Genomic DNA, 15,882 nt, shown 5'->3' on the forward strand with positions numbered 1-15,882 from the left:
TTGCAAAAACTAGTACAAAATTATTCCGGCAAATTGTTGTAATGGGAGCTTGTTAGCAAAATGCTGTTTTCTCTGATGTTTTTAATCAAGCATAATTGTTGAAAGGAAACAGTGGTGCTTTTTTTCTAAAGATCTAAAAGCAGCAATGACAAGCGGCAATCAGAGTTAGAGTAGAGGTGCAGCATGTGTTTATTTATTTATTTATTAGAGATGATATTTCTTGCGTGCTTGAAATGATACGGATGGACTGATAAAATGAGAAACAGAAAAAACCCTGTAAAGTAACAAAACATGGGTAAACAACACAAATAACCAATTCACATATGATATATATATATTTTAGTTTCATTTCTCTAAACAAGTGTATTCATGATAATGCTGTGGAAACAAACAATAAAAGACAATTACTGTTGCAAATAAATAAATAATGTATTGTACACATCTGATACTAGTAAATGCTACGTGTAACTTACTCAGAAAATACTGGAACCCTGATTTTGTTTACATGAAAAATGGATTTAAAAAAATCAGGCCTGGAATTACAATAGGTCCACAGCCTTTGTTGCCCCTGGTCTTGGCCTTGGTGACCCCCTTCAAAAGTTTCCCATAGACTTTCAATGCAAGTGCGCTTTCTAAAATGAAAGTGGCCTTGCCCTCTCCAAGATGAAATTCCAAGCCTGTAAAATGTGTTAGGGAAAACAACTTCATGTGAAACACAATTAGTTTAAAGACATCTTGGTGAGACAGAGGTTGTTACTGTGCATAAAACCTTCTTAATGTTATGACAATGCTTTAACATAAATATTTTTGAAGGAAACAAAAAATTACCCAATGTTAATTAATAAAGCTCTTCAGGGAGTTTCAATATTTTCTTAAATTCCCTCATTTAAAATATATATTCTCCTGATATTATAACCATAAATCTGGCTGATGATTTGCTGTTCTTTATCAAGTCAACACAGAGTCATATTATGTTACATTTCAACTTCTACAAACAGATTTTAAGAAAAAAAAATTAAAATGAAATTTACCATTCCCAAAACCAACAGGTTAACCCAAGTCATCATGGTCATGCTTTCAATTTGAAACATGCAAATATATCCATGAACAAAACTCTTTCACAACTTATTGTTATACTTACACGTAAATGTAAACATCCCTCAATGACATTTATCTCTTCGTTAATTTTATAGTACACACAATCATTTTGTTATGACAGACGACAGAAAGTAGCTTTAAAATAACAGCAAATTAGATTAAGAAACCTAACACCGTCACACAAAAACAACAAAGAAAAGAACAGAAACAAAAATGCATGCTGTTAGCTTTTATTAGTCCTCATCACCAGAGAAGGCAACAGAAAAACACAGTGCGTTAAGTTGGTTCCTAAGGATGACCATTGCGGATTTACCTTCAACGATGAGTTCTCCTTTTGTGGATGCCTCTCCAGCTACATTGGTCGCCTTGCAGGAATATGTGGCAACATCCTCCATGCTAACTGTCCTGATGAGAAGGGTGCACATGCCGGACTCATCGTAATCCATTGAGACCTTAGGGCCTAGCTTAATCTCAACGCTGTTTCTGTACCATGTTACGTCGGGCTCTGGAGTCCCAAAGACCTTACAGACAAAGTTTACGCTGTCGCCTTCAATGCATGTTGTCTTCTGAAGAGTAGTTATGAACAGGGGTGGATGTTCGTCCGGCTCCTTCTTGTGAGCTGGTTGTAAGAAGAGGTCCGCCTTGGAGATTGCCTGGCCAGCCTTATTAGTGGCCTTGCAGGTGTATTCAGCATCATCATCGCTGAGGACCTCCTTGATGATGAGGGAACCGAACCCGTCCTCTTCGGTGAACTCGATCGCGAAATGCTCGTTGGGTAGAATCTCCTTTCGATCGCGATACCAGCTTAGAGTGGGCATTGGGATCCCACTCACCTGGACATCAAACTGGGCAGGATGCCCAGTGATAATCTCCATGTCCACCATATCCTCGACAAATTTAGGGGCCTCAGTAACTTCCTCCTCAACTGGGGATTTTTCTGTAGGTTTTTCTGACGAAGGGCAAAGTAGTGGGTTAATGTTAGTAATTAGTCAGTTTTTTGTGCATTACCAGTAGTGCTTTTAAACCTCTGCCATTTTGTTAGTGCAGTGGATTTATATATATACATATATAAAAGCTTGCCTACCACAAATTTGAAGATTACTTTGGGGGTGGAGGAAGCAGAGATAAATCCCTTATACCATTTCAAGTTTAAGTAACCTTCACTTCATCCAGAGACAGGACAGAGGCAATTTTTTTAAAACTTGAGCACTGTCCTGACTAAGATAAAAACCCAAGATGTTAAACCAGCTCTAAACAAGTGGTTATACCCAAATTATAGATTGTCTGAATATAATGAAAGCAAGTTATTTGTGATGTTATTGAAGCAGTGAATTTGTTACATAGGCAGATACACTTGAGCAAGATGAAAGTTTATTTAATTGATGGGAATATATACTTTTTAATATAAAAACAGAAAAAAAATACATACTTTCTTGTGCAACAATCATCTCAGCCTCTGTTGTATCACTCCCGACTGTGTTGATTGCCTTTACTGTGTAATCCCCTTCATCTTCAGCGAGGACATCTCGAATCGTCAGAGTGCAAACTCCATTTGGCTGCTGCTCCATCCTGTATCGCTCATCATCTGGCCTGATCTCTGCCTCGTCCAGGAACCAGGAGACAGTTGGCATCGGGTTTCCAATCACCTGGCAGGTGAGCATTGACTCTGAGTGAGCGACAATCTCTTGTGGCTTAAGAGGCTTGATGAAGGTTGGCTTCTCTACAGGCTTATCAGGAGCAGCTTCTGTAGGTTGTTCTTCTTCAGGAGCAACTGTTACAGCAAGAACTACTTCATCTGTAACGGGTGCAGCCTTGTCTTCAGGTACAGGTATCTTGAACTGCATCTCCTTGAACTCCTTAGGGGCTGCCTCAGTTGGGACCTCTTTCTCTGGTTTCTCAGATGGTGTCTCTAGGGTCACCTTAGCTTCTTTGTCCTCTCCAGGTCTTGGTATCCTAAATCCAGCAGCCACATCTTGGGACTCTCGTCGAGGTTTCAGTTCAAATGCTGCTTCCTCTTCGGTCATTGATGGTTTCTTTTCCGGCTTCTTCTTCTTCAGTGGGATCATCACTTCAACTCCGTCTATGATCTCCATCGACATCTCCTCAGATACTTCCTCCTCTGGTTTCTCCTTGGAGACGTCCTCCGTTGAAACCCTGATCTCAATCTCGGACTCAGTTGAGAACTCCTCAAACTCTGGCATGACCTCTTGCAGGCTTAACCCTACACTGTGGAGGGGAGACCGCATCATGACGGCACTAAAACTCTGGTCGTCAAGATCAAACTCCTCCTCAGATATAGAGGGAGCTTCACTCGTGCTGATTTGCTCTGTGTCTCGGCTTGGTTGGTCCAGATGATCTGGCTGAACAACAACCTTTGGTGTGTCTTTCTTGACGCTAAATTCTAAAAAGAAGAACAAAACCGGTAGCTTATGGAAACAATCGTCATAGACAGGGTATCACTCATTGTAAATTGGATGTGATAATACATGCAAATCAAAAATGTGTAAATGCCTTCAAAAATAAAGAAAACTTTTTTCAAAATTTTTGTTTAGCTTCTTACCGTCCTCAACAATGATGTCTGCACGACATGTTGCCATGCCAAACTTGTTCTGAGCCTTGCACAGATACTCGGCATCATCCTCTGGTTTTGCCTCAGCGATTACAAAGGAAGCGTTGCCTTCATTATCAGCGATCATGTTGTGATGCCTGCTGGGCTCTATCACCTTCATGAGAAAGGACAAAAAAACGATAAGTGATGAATGCTTCATCTAAAGAGAAGCTAGCTGGGCCCAATTCCATTCCAAGTACATAAACCTGCTAAGCAAAGAAAAGTCTTGCTTAGCAATAATAGGTTACCGGCCATTGAACATTGCTGTGACTGGTATCCGCCTCATTTCTTGCTTAGCAAAGGAATCTGGTAAGCATAATTATCAGCTAAACAGCTTTATGAAATTAGGCCTCGTCAGTTCAACCTGCTTTTGACCCAGGACCAATTACATTTATAAGTTAAAGCTACGTACCGTACAACAACAACAACTACTTTTCCAAAAAAAACTTGCAGGGAACGGGAAATACACATGCTATTCTAGTACACATTTTCTGCTGAACAAAATTTTATGTTTTTTAAATTTTGTTCACCGAATTTGAGATCATAAACAAATGGATAAAAATAGCACATGGTTCTGCCTAATTTGAAATGTGTCAGTACTTCTCAGCAGTACCAAACACACCACAGTCAAATAAAAGGTTCCTACTGAAGTAAAATTGCATTTAGAGTTAGGATTGTGGAAGTTAACGCCAGTATTGGTATTGACCCCTTGCACGAACGTCACACGCGGCGACTGTCGTCTGCTCACCATTTTGGTTGGCAGTTATGTTTACTTGTAAACGTTGCGTTGTCTAAAATTAGAGATCATAAATAGATGGCTAAAGCACATGGTTTCATCTAATTTGAACTGTGTCAGTACTTCTCAGCAGTACCAAACACACCACAGTCAAATAAAAAGGGTCCTACAAAAGTAAAGTTGCCTTTGGAGTTAGGATTGTGGAAGTTCACGCCAGTATTCGCTAGGCATGATGATATTTGGTCCATGGAAAAAAAGTAGGAATATTTTATCAAATACTAGGGTAGACCTAGCCGGGTGTGTACACGTGGTGAAAGCTTATGAAGACTTTTCAGTCTAATTGATCACAATTTTTTAGACAAACGTAGGAAGAACATAATGCGTTATTATTATTATTATTATTATTATTATTATTATTATTATTATTATTTATTCGGCCAAGATTTCAACAAACAGTACAAGATACAATATTACCGTACTAAAGAAATATAAAAGTTTTAGAAACAATACATCTAACACTAAGTTAAAAAAAGAAAAGAAGCTAACTTACCTTGCCATCTCGGTACCACGTGACTTCTGGTAATGGTGATCCTGAGACCAAGACAGTAAGTACGGCCCGTTGACCAGGCTGAGCCTCAACATCTTCTGGCTGCTTCATGAACTTAGGGGGTTGACCTTCCACCTCTGCTGGCAACTCTTCTTCGACGTGCTCTTCAACCTGTTTGATGACCTCAGTGACCTCGGTGACGGTCTCCTCTGTCGTCACGACAGTAGTAGTTTCTGTTTCTGTTTGTTAAAAAGAAAAATCTATTTTTTAAAAAACATTTTGTAGTAATGTAACAACTTTGTGTAATTTTCACCTCCATTTCAAAAGTGCTTGTAACAGGCATGATATTTGGTTCTTCGAAAAAAATTTTTTTTAACAAGTACAAGGTTTAGACGTTAATACACAATTCAGGCTATTCAATCACAGTTTTTTTTATTTTACCAAGGCACCCAAAAATCTGAAAACAGACTAAAGTAGAAAAATGTCATTCCATTCAAAGGGATGAAAGGGGAAGGCAGGCGAAACCCTCCCCAACAACTTTACTACATACCTGTCTGTACAATGAGTTCCGCTCCACTAATTGTCCGTCCAGCAATGTTCTCAGCCAAACAGGTAAAGGTTCCAGAGTCACCGACAACCGTCTCCTTCATTGTGACCCAGTATTTGTCGGTTTTGTCATGACCAATCTCAGATACGTCGGTCTTATTCAGCATGACGTTGTCTCGGAACCAATTGACCTCTGGTTTTGGATTGCCGCTGATGCGACACTCAAACTTAGCCTCGTCCCCTTCTTTAATCGTTATGGAGACGAGAGGCTCCTCAAATCGAGGAGGCTCTGGCTCTTCACCTGATGAGAAAAAAATGCAAAGTTTGTTCTGAAAAAAGGCCCCTTAATGGACAAACAATTGTTATAGGGTATGTATGAGTTATTGTTATTAATCATGCATGACAACTACTAAGAAATGGTTTAGTTGTGAATGAATAAATATTAAGTAACTATTCACATGTTATAAAAACAACTTCACATTTTTTATATGTGTATATATATTTTTTACAAATGCACATTTACATGCAACAGAAATCAAAATACTTTCATTTTGTCAAAAGCCCGGTACATGGCTGTTTTCGCAGCAAATGTTTCGCAGGAGTTAAACACAGTTCAACTGTTGCAATTTGTGAGGTAAACATTTTGAAGCGCATTCGCCATTCCCAGGAAGTATGAATCAGGCATAACATTGACTGTTACTTTTTTAGGGGCCATAGAAACAATGAAATAAGAAATACACCAATTGATTCTGTTTATAAAAGATTTTTCAACAAAATAAAGAAACGTTTTACATCGCAAAAAAAAAAATTCACCTGTGATCACTGAGCATTGGACATCACAAGTTTCAGACATAACCCATTCTTGGTTGGAGCTATCAAGTATGTTAGAAGAATCATGCAAAGACGGAGAGCAGAGGGCTATCTCAGACGATGTCGAACATTCCTGGACATGCATGGCTGGTAACGGACTTGGCTTGGTTAAGAGTCCTGAACATGCAGTAGATGAAGGAGTAATGGAGATGGTATGGTAGAGGTGTATGCTAACATGGTTAGAGGGTTAGTTTGTGAGAAGTGGCTAACATGATATGTGGTGAATTTTATGAAACTACTACTTCTCATCGACTTGATCAGGTGATATCACTTACATGGTTTTTGTATTATTAAGGTTTTACATCACTGTGCAAAATGATGTTGTTAAATGTATTATGCTCCAATACATTACATCATGTACATTATATTGTTAACTACATATGCCAAAAACATACATGAACACAAATGGCTGAATACAGTCTTCCAAACAGATTGCACAACATGCACATGGAAAAAAATTACTGTTACTGTCTATGAACGGAAAGTAATAACATACATGAGTAAACAAAAGCACAGTTGTTTACAAGAAGGCACACAAAGAATGGGGAAGACTGTTTGGTCAAAATCATAGTCGTACGTGAGAGGTGGAGGGAAACAGCATGATTAAACAACAGATTAAAGGATTTGTAATGGAGTAGGAAACTTTGAACTGGCTTATTTCTATATATATATTTTTTTTTTTAAGCATAGAATTACATTAACATAATGTTACCAGGTGTAAAAATATTCTACAACTACAAGGATAGATAATGATGTACATGTTCATGTTTCAAAATCTAGCTACAAAATGTATTGAATAGACAGCTTCCGGAATGCAGTTTCTATGAATACAAAGAGCGAATGACAACCATGCTCTATACATAATTTCTGAATGCTGTCATTCATGCTGTAGTCAGAAGCATTGCAGTAAAAGTTAAGTTCATACCATAGCAAGTGCAGATCTAGATCCAGTGTGCAAAATTAAAGTTAATATTTGAAACATCAAGTAGAAAACAAAAACAAATTCATCTTCAAACATTTGTAAAGCGTAAAGAGTAAAGCTTTTTTTTTCATAATATGAAAATCAACTATAGGACACTGACAAATATGAGTAAAGAGTGCAATAATCTCTTCATATTAAATCAATTTGAATAAGAAGCTAATCCAATTAAACCCCACATCAAACCACAGACAAATTTGAGTTAAAATGCTCGTAAACTCTATGGCTGGTGATAACTTACGATTGACTTCAAGGACCACAGTCGCAGATGCGACTCCCTCCTTATTTCTGGCTTCAATGCGGTAGACCCCATCATCTTCTGGATTGATGTCGCTCAACTCCAGCGTGAGAATGTACAGATGAACGTCGGCGTACATGCTCATCCTTCTCCTAGATGTCTCCTCGATAGGCTGGTCGTTGTGGAACCAGCAGATGGTCGGGCGGGGTGCGGCGATGAGACGGAACTCAAAGATCACCTTGTTGTTACCCTCGTCGACACGTCTGGCTTTGGCCTTGGACATGAAGGCAGGCTTGATGCCCTCTGGTTCATCAACAGTGGATTCCCTGAAGTACATGTAGCAGAAGAGCAAGAATTTAATAGATGTTAAATTTGCATCGGGATAAACAATAAAAATGTTGGTTTAACCTTAAACACCAATGTGTGTTAGCACTGTATACTCAGTACTTTTCCGAGTTCTGTGGAAAAAAACACATGCGTAACTTCAGGTGTTATTTGAACCCATGACCTTTGCAATTATAGAGCAGTGTCTTACCTACAAGACTGGAAGAATGAAAAGAGGGCTTTATGACAGAGATAAAAGTGATCAGAGGATAAATTAATTGGATTTGCTTGTCTATAACATGCGATGCACATGGTTTTTCTTTGTAAGCCTTTTGCATGTCATGCTGGGAGTCGATAAATGCTAAAAAACTTAGAAGCAAGTAAATTTAAAGAAACATCGAAGATCCAAAGAGTCCAAACAACACGTACCTTGAAAGACTCTTCCTTGATACTGGTGTGTGGCTTCCTTCAAAGCTCTCAGCATCGGACAAGTTGACTATTGATTGAAGAAAACCAAAAGTATGTCGTTAAAGAAAATAAAAATATTTTCTTTCCATTCGACAAACCTTCTTTAGCAAGATACAGAAAGTTGTTAATAAAATATAACAAAAACAAAACAAAAGAATGTTGTCAAAAAAATTCAATACCAATTCTTTCCATTTGACAATTCATCCTTTAGCAAGATACAGAAAATTTTTAATAAACCAATTGACTGTTGAGTGAAGAAAACCAAATTATGTTGTCAAAGAAAATCAATCCAAATTCTTTTCCTAATCAAAACACATCTCAAAACATATCTATTTGGGCGGAAACCATAGCCTTCAAACTTGTGGTTGTCTTGTGTATCAGCGGAGCTTTTTTTTTTTTTTTTTGCATGGAAATACATGGTGCACTAGAAATGTTCAACGTTGTTATTATTATAATTATTATTATTATTATTTGGCACTCATCTTTAGCAAATACAGAATTTGTTTTTGATAAACCAGACAAAAAAAGGGTTCAGGGTACCTTCAACGAGTAGCTCTGCACTGGTTGAAGCCATCCCAGCAATGTTCTTAGCAACGCAAGTATACTTCCCGGAATCTTCAGGGAAGACTTCCCGGATCATCAATGTTGCTATGCTGCCATCGTACTCCATCTCAAAGTCCTCCGAGAGAGGAATCTGGGTGCTCTGTCGATACCAGGCGATGGTCGGCATGGGGTTACCCTCTACTTGGCATCTCAGGGTCACTGGTTGACCGTCTTTGCACTTGCTTGTGTCTAGAGGCTCGATGAAGACAGGTGCCTCGGCTTCACCATCCAGCATTTCCTCTGTGCCAGAAAAAGTGGCTAAGGTGTTGAAAGAGCGGCAGCGCAAAGCAAGATTTGGGCGATTTTGGGGTTTTTTTGTGAGGAGAGAAAAAATAACCAAGTCATGAAATGGAGGGGAGTGGCAGTGTTTTCAGGTTTTAGTATGTTGAAATGCATTTTGCATGTAGCATGAAGAGAGTTTGTAGAAGGCCACAACCAAACGTTTACCATAGTGTGATCCCACAATACAATTCGTAATAAGAGATATTCAAAAATTGAAAGGAGGAAAAAATATGCAGAATTTTTAGGAGGACATAACAACATAAGAGCAGATGAGATGATTTGTTCAGAAAAAAAAGGAGAGAATATCGGTTCCACGAAAAAAAAAAAAACATGAAATCAAACAAGCAAATAGAGCAAAACAATGCATTTATGAGACATAAAAAACACGAAATGGATAGAAAACATGAAATGTTGCAATCAGCAAAATGCCCAAAGCAAGAAAGGAAAACCAGACAAAGATAAAAGTGAAAAAACAAACATAAACATATTTAATTTCATGACACAAATCTAAACAAAAAAGATAAATAAATTTAATAAACAACAGACTTGTACCCGCTTTTAAGTTCTTGAGAAAAGATATAAAGTGGTAAAACAACCGTTCAATTCACCTACAAGTACATGTATCACAATTTCTCCATATACTCTGATTAACTTGTCCTCTATCTGTCTTTAAATAGTGTGTACATTTCCTCAAACATTCCTTAGCGCATTTCCATTCACCACCCAAATCGATCGATAAAATTGTTAGGTTCAGTTTTGGACAACCACAAAACAATTACAAAGACTAAATAAGCATTACTTAAAATTATTTGAATCCATACATGTAGGACTCATTTTTAAGGCACTGCCGTCGATTTCACAAAATTATTCCTACATGTAACTTAAGACTAATCTTAGGACTTAGGACGAGTCCCAACCCTGCACTGTATCATGCAGACCTTCAGATTAATTAGTTAGGAAGAGTTACTCATCCTAACTCGAGATAAGACGAGTCCTAACCCTTTGTGAAATTGACAGCTGGACACTATTGGTAATTACTCAAAATAATTGTTAGTATAACAAATCCGTTTGGTAACGAGCAGAGGAGAGCTGTTGATAGCATACAAAATTGTGAGAAAAGGCTCCCTCTGAAGTAATATTTTAGTAACTTCTCACTCAAATATTAAAATACTTCAGGCCTGACGCCTTTTTAGACATCTGAAAGCACACAAATTATTGTGCAACAGAAGTGTTTATTTTTTCATTATTCTCTTGCAACTTCAATGACCAATTGAGTCCAAATTTTCACAAACTTTTTATATATTTTATGAATATGTTGGGATACACCAAGTGAGAAGACTGGTCTTTGACAATTACCAAAGGTGTCCAGCGCCTTTAAGATAATAAAGGACTTGGCGTTACAGCTGAACAAAAGCAGACAAATTCACACAAGACTGCACAAACCTGTAGTGGGCAACATGCTGATATTCTCCTGTAACTGCTCCTCAAGGCGATCTTCATACTGTTCCTCGGTCGCCAGGTAAGCTCTCGGTACCCAGCCCTCCTCTTGTGTCATCTCACTACGAGCCAGGCACCAATCCCCAGTACCCTCATCAAGAACGGTCAGTTTGTCTCCCTCACGGAGGGACATAACCTCTTCCGACTCAGCTAGGTAGTTGCCCATAGCGACGAAAATGTTCTCTGTGGTTTCTGAAATTTTACGAAAGTTGCTGTTATATATCTATTAAACTCAGTAAATGGGTCGGGCTTGCAATCTCTTGCCAATGGTAGATGAAAATCAAGCAAAACCTGGTAAATCTGATACTTGAATGTTACTCTCAACGGAAATATTGTAATCTACTTGAAAAATATAAAGCAACACGCTAGGTAATAATTACCTAATAACAAGCAGTTCTGATAAACTCTTTATAACACCAAAGGGTGTCCGCAATCACTCATTGTATTTGATATTTTTAAGTATGTTGTTGCTTAGGTTCTTGTCGTTATATTAGGGCGAGGTGCTGGTAACCTCTCATCTCTAGTGTTTTTTATTCATGGTTTGCTCCTGGTGGTTTTTGTTAATTTTAAATTGTTTACCATTTTTGTGGTTTTTAGACTGCCTTGTCTTTATTTCGTGTTGTTTTTAGAAACATTGTATTTAGTGGAAAGCGCCTTGAGGCCTGGCATTAGGCGCTATATAAATACTCTTTTATTATTTTTTTCATTACTATTATACAGGTTCGCAGAGTTATGTTTGGAATAGACCTACATGTAGTACACGTAAACATGTAGCACCTTTGAATGGTATCAACTCTATTTTAAATATATGCTCTCTGGATTTGAGAAAGTATATTTATTTAAAACAACACGAGTATAAGAATGAGGCAAAGTCCGAATAAGTGGCTACGGCTAAGGCTGTGAAGGTTGCTAGGGGTATTGCTAAGGAGATGTCAATGCATGATGATGCAGCGATCAAGACATAGACGTAGCTGTAGCCACGAATAAGAACACAGCCTAACTTCTTTGTTTTTCTCTTACCAGTTGGTCTTGTTACTTCCACTTCAATTGTTTCAGTAGTCTGCAACACAAACAGAATATTTTTTTAAATACACAACGCATTTTGTGGAAAGAAAAAAACCTGCTATTATAAAGAATCATTTATAAACATAGACATTCGCAGAATATTTATTTAGAATTTTTCCTATTAAAAAACCCCAAAACATTATTGGTTAAAAGATATACACTTTGGGATTGGTGCTTAATCAATTAGTTTGGGAGATAAAAAGTCGCTGTAAATAAAACTGATTGCTAGGATAAAATATCAGGTGTGCAAAAATAGCAAAGTAGATTTAAGTAAAACAAATAAGATTCTGCTACAAATTTGACGATCAGAATCGGAGAGAATTCAAAATGATTCAAATATCCATTTGGTGAGTTCAGTTCGAATGTTGTCTTGTACAAAACCGTGCTAAGTTTCTAGTTGTAAATTCTATTTCAATTCTTCCGAATAAAGCCAGTGTTGCTGTGTCAAATGGATTGGGAAAGCTTTTGCACAGTTACATGAAGAGTCCGTAGTTGGTAAAAATTTACAATGAAATACTTGGCGCAAGGAAACCAGTCTTTGCTGATCTGGAGGTTTATAAGAAAAATTATTAACCAAGGGACATATCAAGACTGGATTTATTAAAGGATTTGGGTACTTTTTCAAAATGTCCATAGATTTACATTAAACTTACAGGGTTTGAAGATAATGATAGTGGAAAGCTTCCCTTTAAATATTACTTACTGAGGTGCTGTAGTTGTTGAGAAATGAGTAAAACAATGTCATAAAAATACGTTTGTAAATTATTAAAATAATTTTCTTTTCATGAGCCGAAAATTATTTTCATGACACTGTTTTACTCATTTCCCAAAAACTACAGCACCTCAGCACATAATATTTTCAGGGAAGCTTTCTACTATCATTATCTTCAAACTGTGTAAGTTTAGTGTAAATCTGTGGACATTGTGTTTTTTGTCCTACAAAAGTTACATACCCCCTTTAAGAAGTATTTAAATTGAGCATTTACTAGTGATAAACAGAGGAATGGTACCACAGACCCCTCATGGAGTACTGTACAGTAAATCTCATGTTGTATTTGATACCATGACTACATTATAGCGGCGAATATTCACCTTCTTTGTGACGACAACTGTTTCAGTAATTTCAGTCACTTCAACCACTTCAGGTTTCTGTTCCTCTGGAACGGGAACAGCTTCTTCAGTCTGCAACAAAACAATCAAAATAATTGAAGATAAAAAGCACTTTGTTGTTTCGATTGAGTAGATTCATTCCTACCTCCACATACACTTGTAAAATGTTTTTTGTAAAGCTCAATGTATAAACCATGAAAATTGTACAAACTATGTGGAAATGTTTTTGAGAAAACTCCAGATAATGATTTGCTGCGGATTCTGTCCAAGTTTATACATACACTAATTAACAAATAAACAATGTATAAACAAAGTTCAATAATATTGTTCATAATGATTTTGGGTTAAAAACAAAAGGAAATAACTTACTAGAGCAGAATTTGAGCTGGATTAGTTACCGGCGCCGTGCCAACTGAGCTATCTAGCCCTTAGTTGACAGTCTCCCTAATGAAATGTTCTTGAAAGGGCAGATTTGCAGATGGGAATTTTTTTTCAGGAGAAGCGCTTGTATCAAGTTTGCTAACAGAAAGTGATGTAATTAAAACATTTATTTTTCTATTTATTAAAAAGAGTGGGCAATAATGTTTGTGCTTCTCAATAAACAGATGTTTCTTCAAACCTCCTGTGAAGTACTCTCCAGTAAACAGTACCCTTATAAGAATCAGTCCTGTCGGGTTGTCAGTAATAAAACGTTACAAGTGTACCAATATAGTAATAATAACAAATAATAATAACAAATTCTTATATAGCGCATTTCACATTAGTCCCCTGGTCATTGGGCCAATAAACATCCCTTTAAGGAGTATACAGCCCCGAGCTGCCGTGGCGCTCCGAAAGCTTTTTCATTCACAATATCAACCTCTACCCTCGCAGGTACCCATTTATACCCCTGGGTGAAGAGAAGCAATTATAGTAAAGTATCTTGCTCAATGACACAAGTGTCACGACCGGGATTCGAACCCACACTCCGGCGACTTAGCACCAGTACTAGTACACCTACCACTTCTGGGACTTCTTCAACCACAGGCACTACAGTAACTGTCTCAGGTTTCTCTGGAACCTCCACATCCTCCTTGGGTAGCTCCTCAATCTTAGGAGCCTCTTTCACCTCCTCGGAGACGGTGGGTTGGACTGGCTTCTCTTCCACTGGGATTTCCTCCTGCGGCATGATTTCAAACTCTACAGGAAGCACCTCCTCATCTTGGATGAACTCTGTGGTCATGGTGACTGTCTTGCGAGTGGTTAACACCTCAACTTCGGTGTCGACTTCAGTGGAGTCTTCCTCTGCAATGAAAAAAAAAATTATACAAACTTTAATTTACAATAATTACTGAGTAGGTAGGATTTGAAGCTTTGCATGGTGGAAATACGATGTAGTAAAGGTTTGCAATAACATCATGTAATGATATCTTCTACCGACTAAATGAGTTGGGGTGGTTTTGAATGGGAGTTGAGTTGGACATGGGAGTTGAAACCAACTGTTCTCTTCAGAACCACCCCAACTCATTTAGAGATTATCATTACAAGGTGCTACCGCAAACCTTTACCATACAACGACTGAGTTTTTTTGTTTTTTTTAAGCAATATACATGCAGTATTGGGCACTTGGTTTAGTGATATTATCTGACCAGAAACCATTTTTGAGAAAAACAGTAATTTGAAACAGCAAAATTAACGCTGATAACACAGCATAAAAATAGCTACATTCATGCAAGGTTAATTAAATGTGGACAAGTTGAAGTTTTTGTAAATTTCATTTTGACACAATTTTGTAGAAAGCAATGTTCACTACTGACACAAAATACAAATCCAACTTGACAACACTCATTCACAGCAAAGGATTGGCATCAACTGACCAACTGACCTGGAGAAGTTTCTTTGCTAAGCAAAACTTGAGTTGGACACCAGCCCAACAATGCAAACTTAATTTAATTAGGGCCGGTAACTTGATTTTGCTAAAAATACTATCCTGTGTATAGCGAGTTTTTGTGCTAAACTTTTGAAGTTTTTTTTCACATTTTTAACATGAACCACGCTTTAGAAGCAAATCGTTTAAAGAGCAACTACCACTTGTAATATATTCCGTTTAAAAAATATGCCTCATCTTTGCTGTCTTATTTTCTGGTGTGAGATGCCAAGATCCATGTGAAGGTAATCCCCTTAAAATGGTCACCAAAATCTAGGATTATACACAAGACAAAAACTGGACAATAAGAGACTTTTAAACACTAGGTGGCAGCAGACTTACCAGGTAAATGTCCATTGTTTACGTAGTTCTGAGCATGCGCATTGCCAAGAACAATGGATTTTACCTGGTAAGTCTGCTGCCACCAAGCGTCCGAAAGTCCCCTATTGCTAAGTTTGGGACCGAAATCTGCTTATCCAACTTTTGGGGAAAGTGTTCCTCAAGCCTTACCAATCTCCTTTGTTATATCTGAAGTAAAATTTGTTAACCAAACATTTGAAATAATTTAAACACAAATTCTTCGTGGCACATTGTACTATGATTTTACCCAGCTGGATTGCTTGTTATCGGCAAATGGAGACAGAAACTTGAGTTATTCAGGTATTTCAATACAATACAAGGTTACAGGGAAAACTTCAGCAGGGTCATGCGAATTGAATCAGTGTTAACAAAATTAAATAAAACAGGATTACTGTTAAAACAATTAAAATGTGAAAACACATTGACGAAAATGTACATGTACACAGCAACCCTTGTGACAGTCCTTTCTATTAACCCACATGATTTGAAACCTTAGTTTAGTTTATCAACAAAAGGATTCCTGGAAATTATACTCTTTTTATTGATGTGCAAACATCACTCTAAATTGGAGGAGTTGAAACTACAGTGTAGGACCGAGGCTATGAGAGTAGCTTCAATTTCAGTTCTTATATTGTACTTTATTGA

The 15,882-nt window shown here is 37.6% G+C and overlaps 1 protein-coding gene across 1 annotated transcript in view; it reads right to left on the bottom strand.

Annotated features, from left to right (window-relative positions):
- The window catches only part of LOC117291325 (titin-like), a gene marked incomplete at its 3' end in the record, with an annotated part of 251,619 nt that overhangs the window by 25,462 nt on the left and 210,275 nt on the right, over positions 1-15,882 (bottom strand). The window contains exons 114-126 of the mRNA XM_033772967.1: positions 13,972-14,255; positions 12,954-13,043; positions 11,817-11,856; positions 10,743-10,988; positions 8,955-9,275; positions 8,376-8,442; positions 7,626-7,948; positions 6,349-6,522; positions 5,540-5,836; positions 4,993-5,228; positions 3,659-3,821; positions 2,528-3,499; positions 1,412-2,047 (exon numbers count right to left, since the gene is read on the bottom strand). Of these exons, the coding sequence (XP_033628858.1) occupies positions 1,412-2,047; positions 2,528-3,499; positions 3,659-3,821; positions 4,993-5,228; positions 5,540-5,836; positions 6,349-6,522; positions 7,626-7,948; positions 8,376-8,442; positions 8,955-9,275; positions 10,743-10,988; positions 11,817-11,856; positions 12,954-13,043; positions 13,972-14,255 (3,849 nt within the window). The remainder of the gene's footprint in view (positions 1-1,411; positions 2,048-2,527; positions 3,500-3,658; positions 3,822-4,992; positions 5,229-5,539; positions 5,837-6,348; positions 6,523-7,625; positions 7,949-8,375; positions 8,443-8,954; positions 9,276-10,742; positions 10,989-11,816; positions 11,857-12,953; positions 13,044-13,971; positions 14,256-15,882) is intronic.

The sequence above is a fragment of the Asterias rubens genome, chromosome 6 (genome assembly GCF_902459465.1).
Source record: "Asterias rubens chromosome 6, eAstRub1.3, whole genome shotgun sequence".
Taxonomy (NCBI): domain Eukaryota; kingdom Metazoa; phylum Echinodermata; class Asteroidea; order Forcipulatida; family Asteriidae; genus Asterias; species Asterias rubens.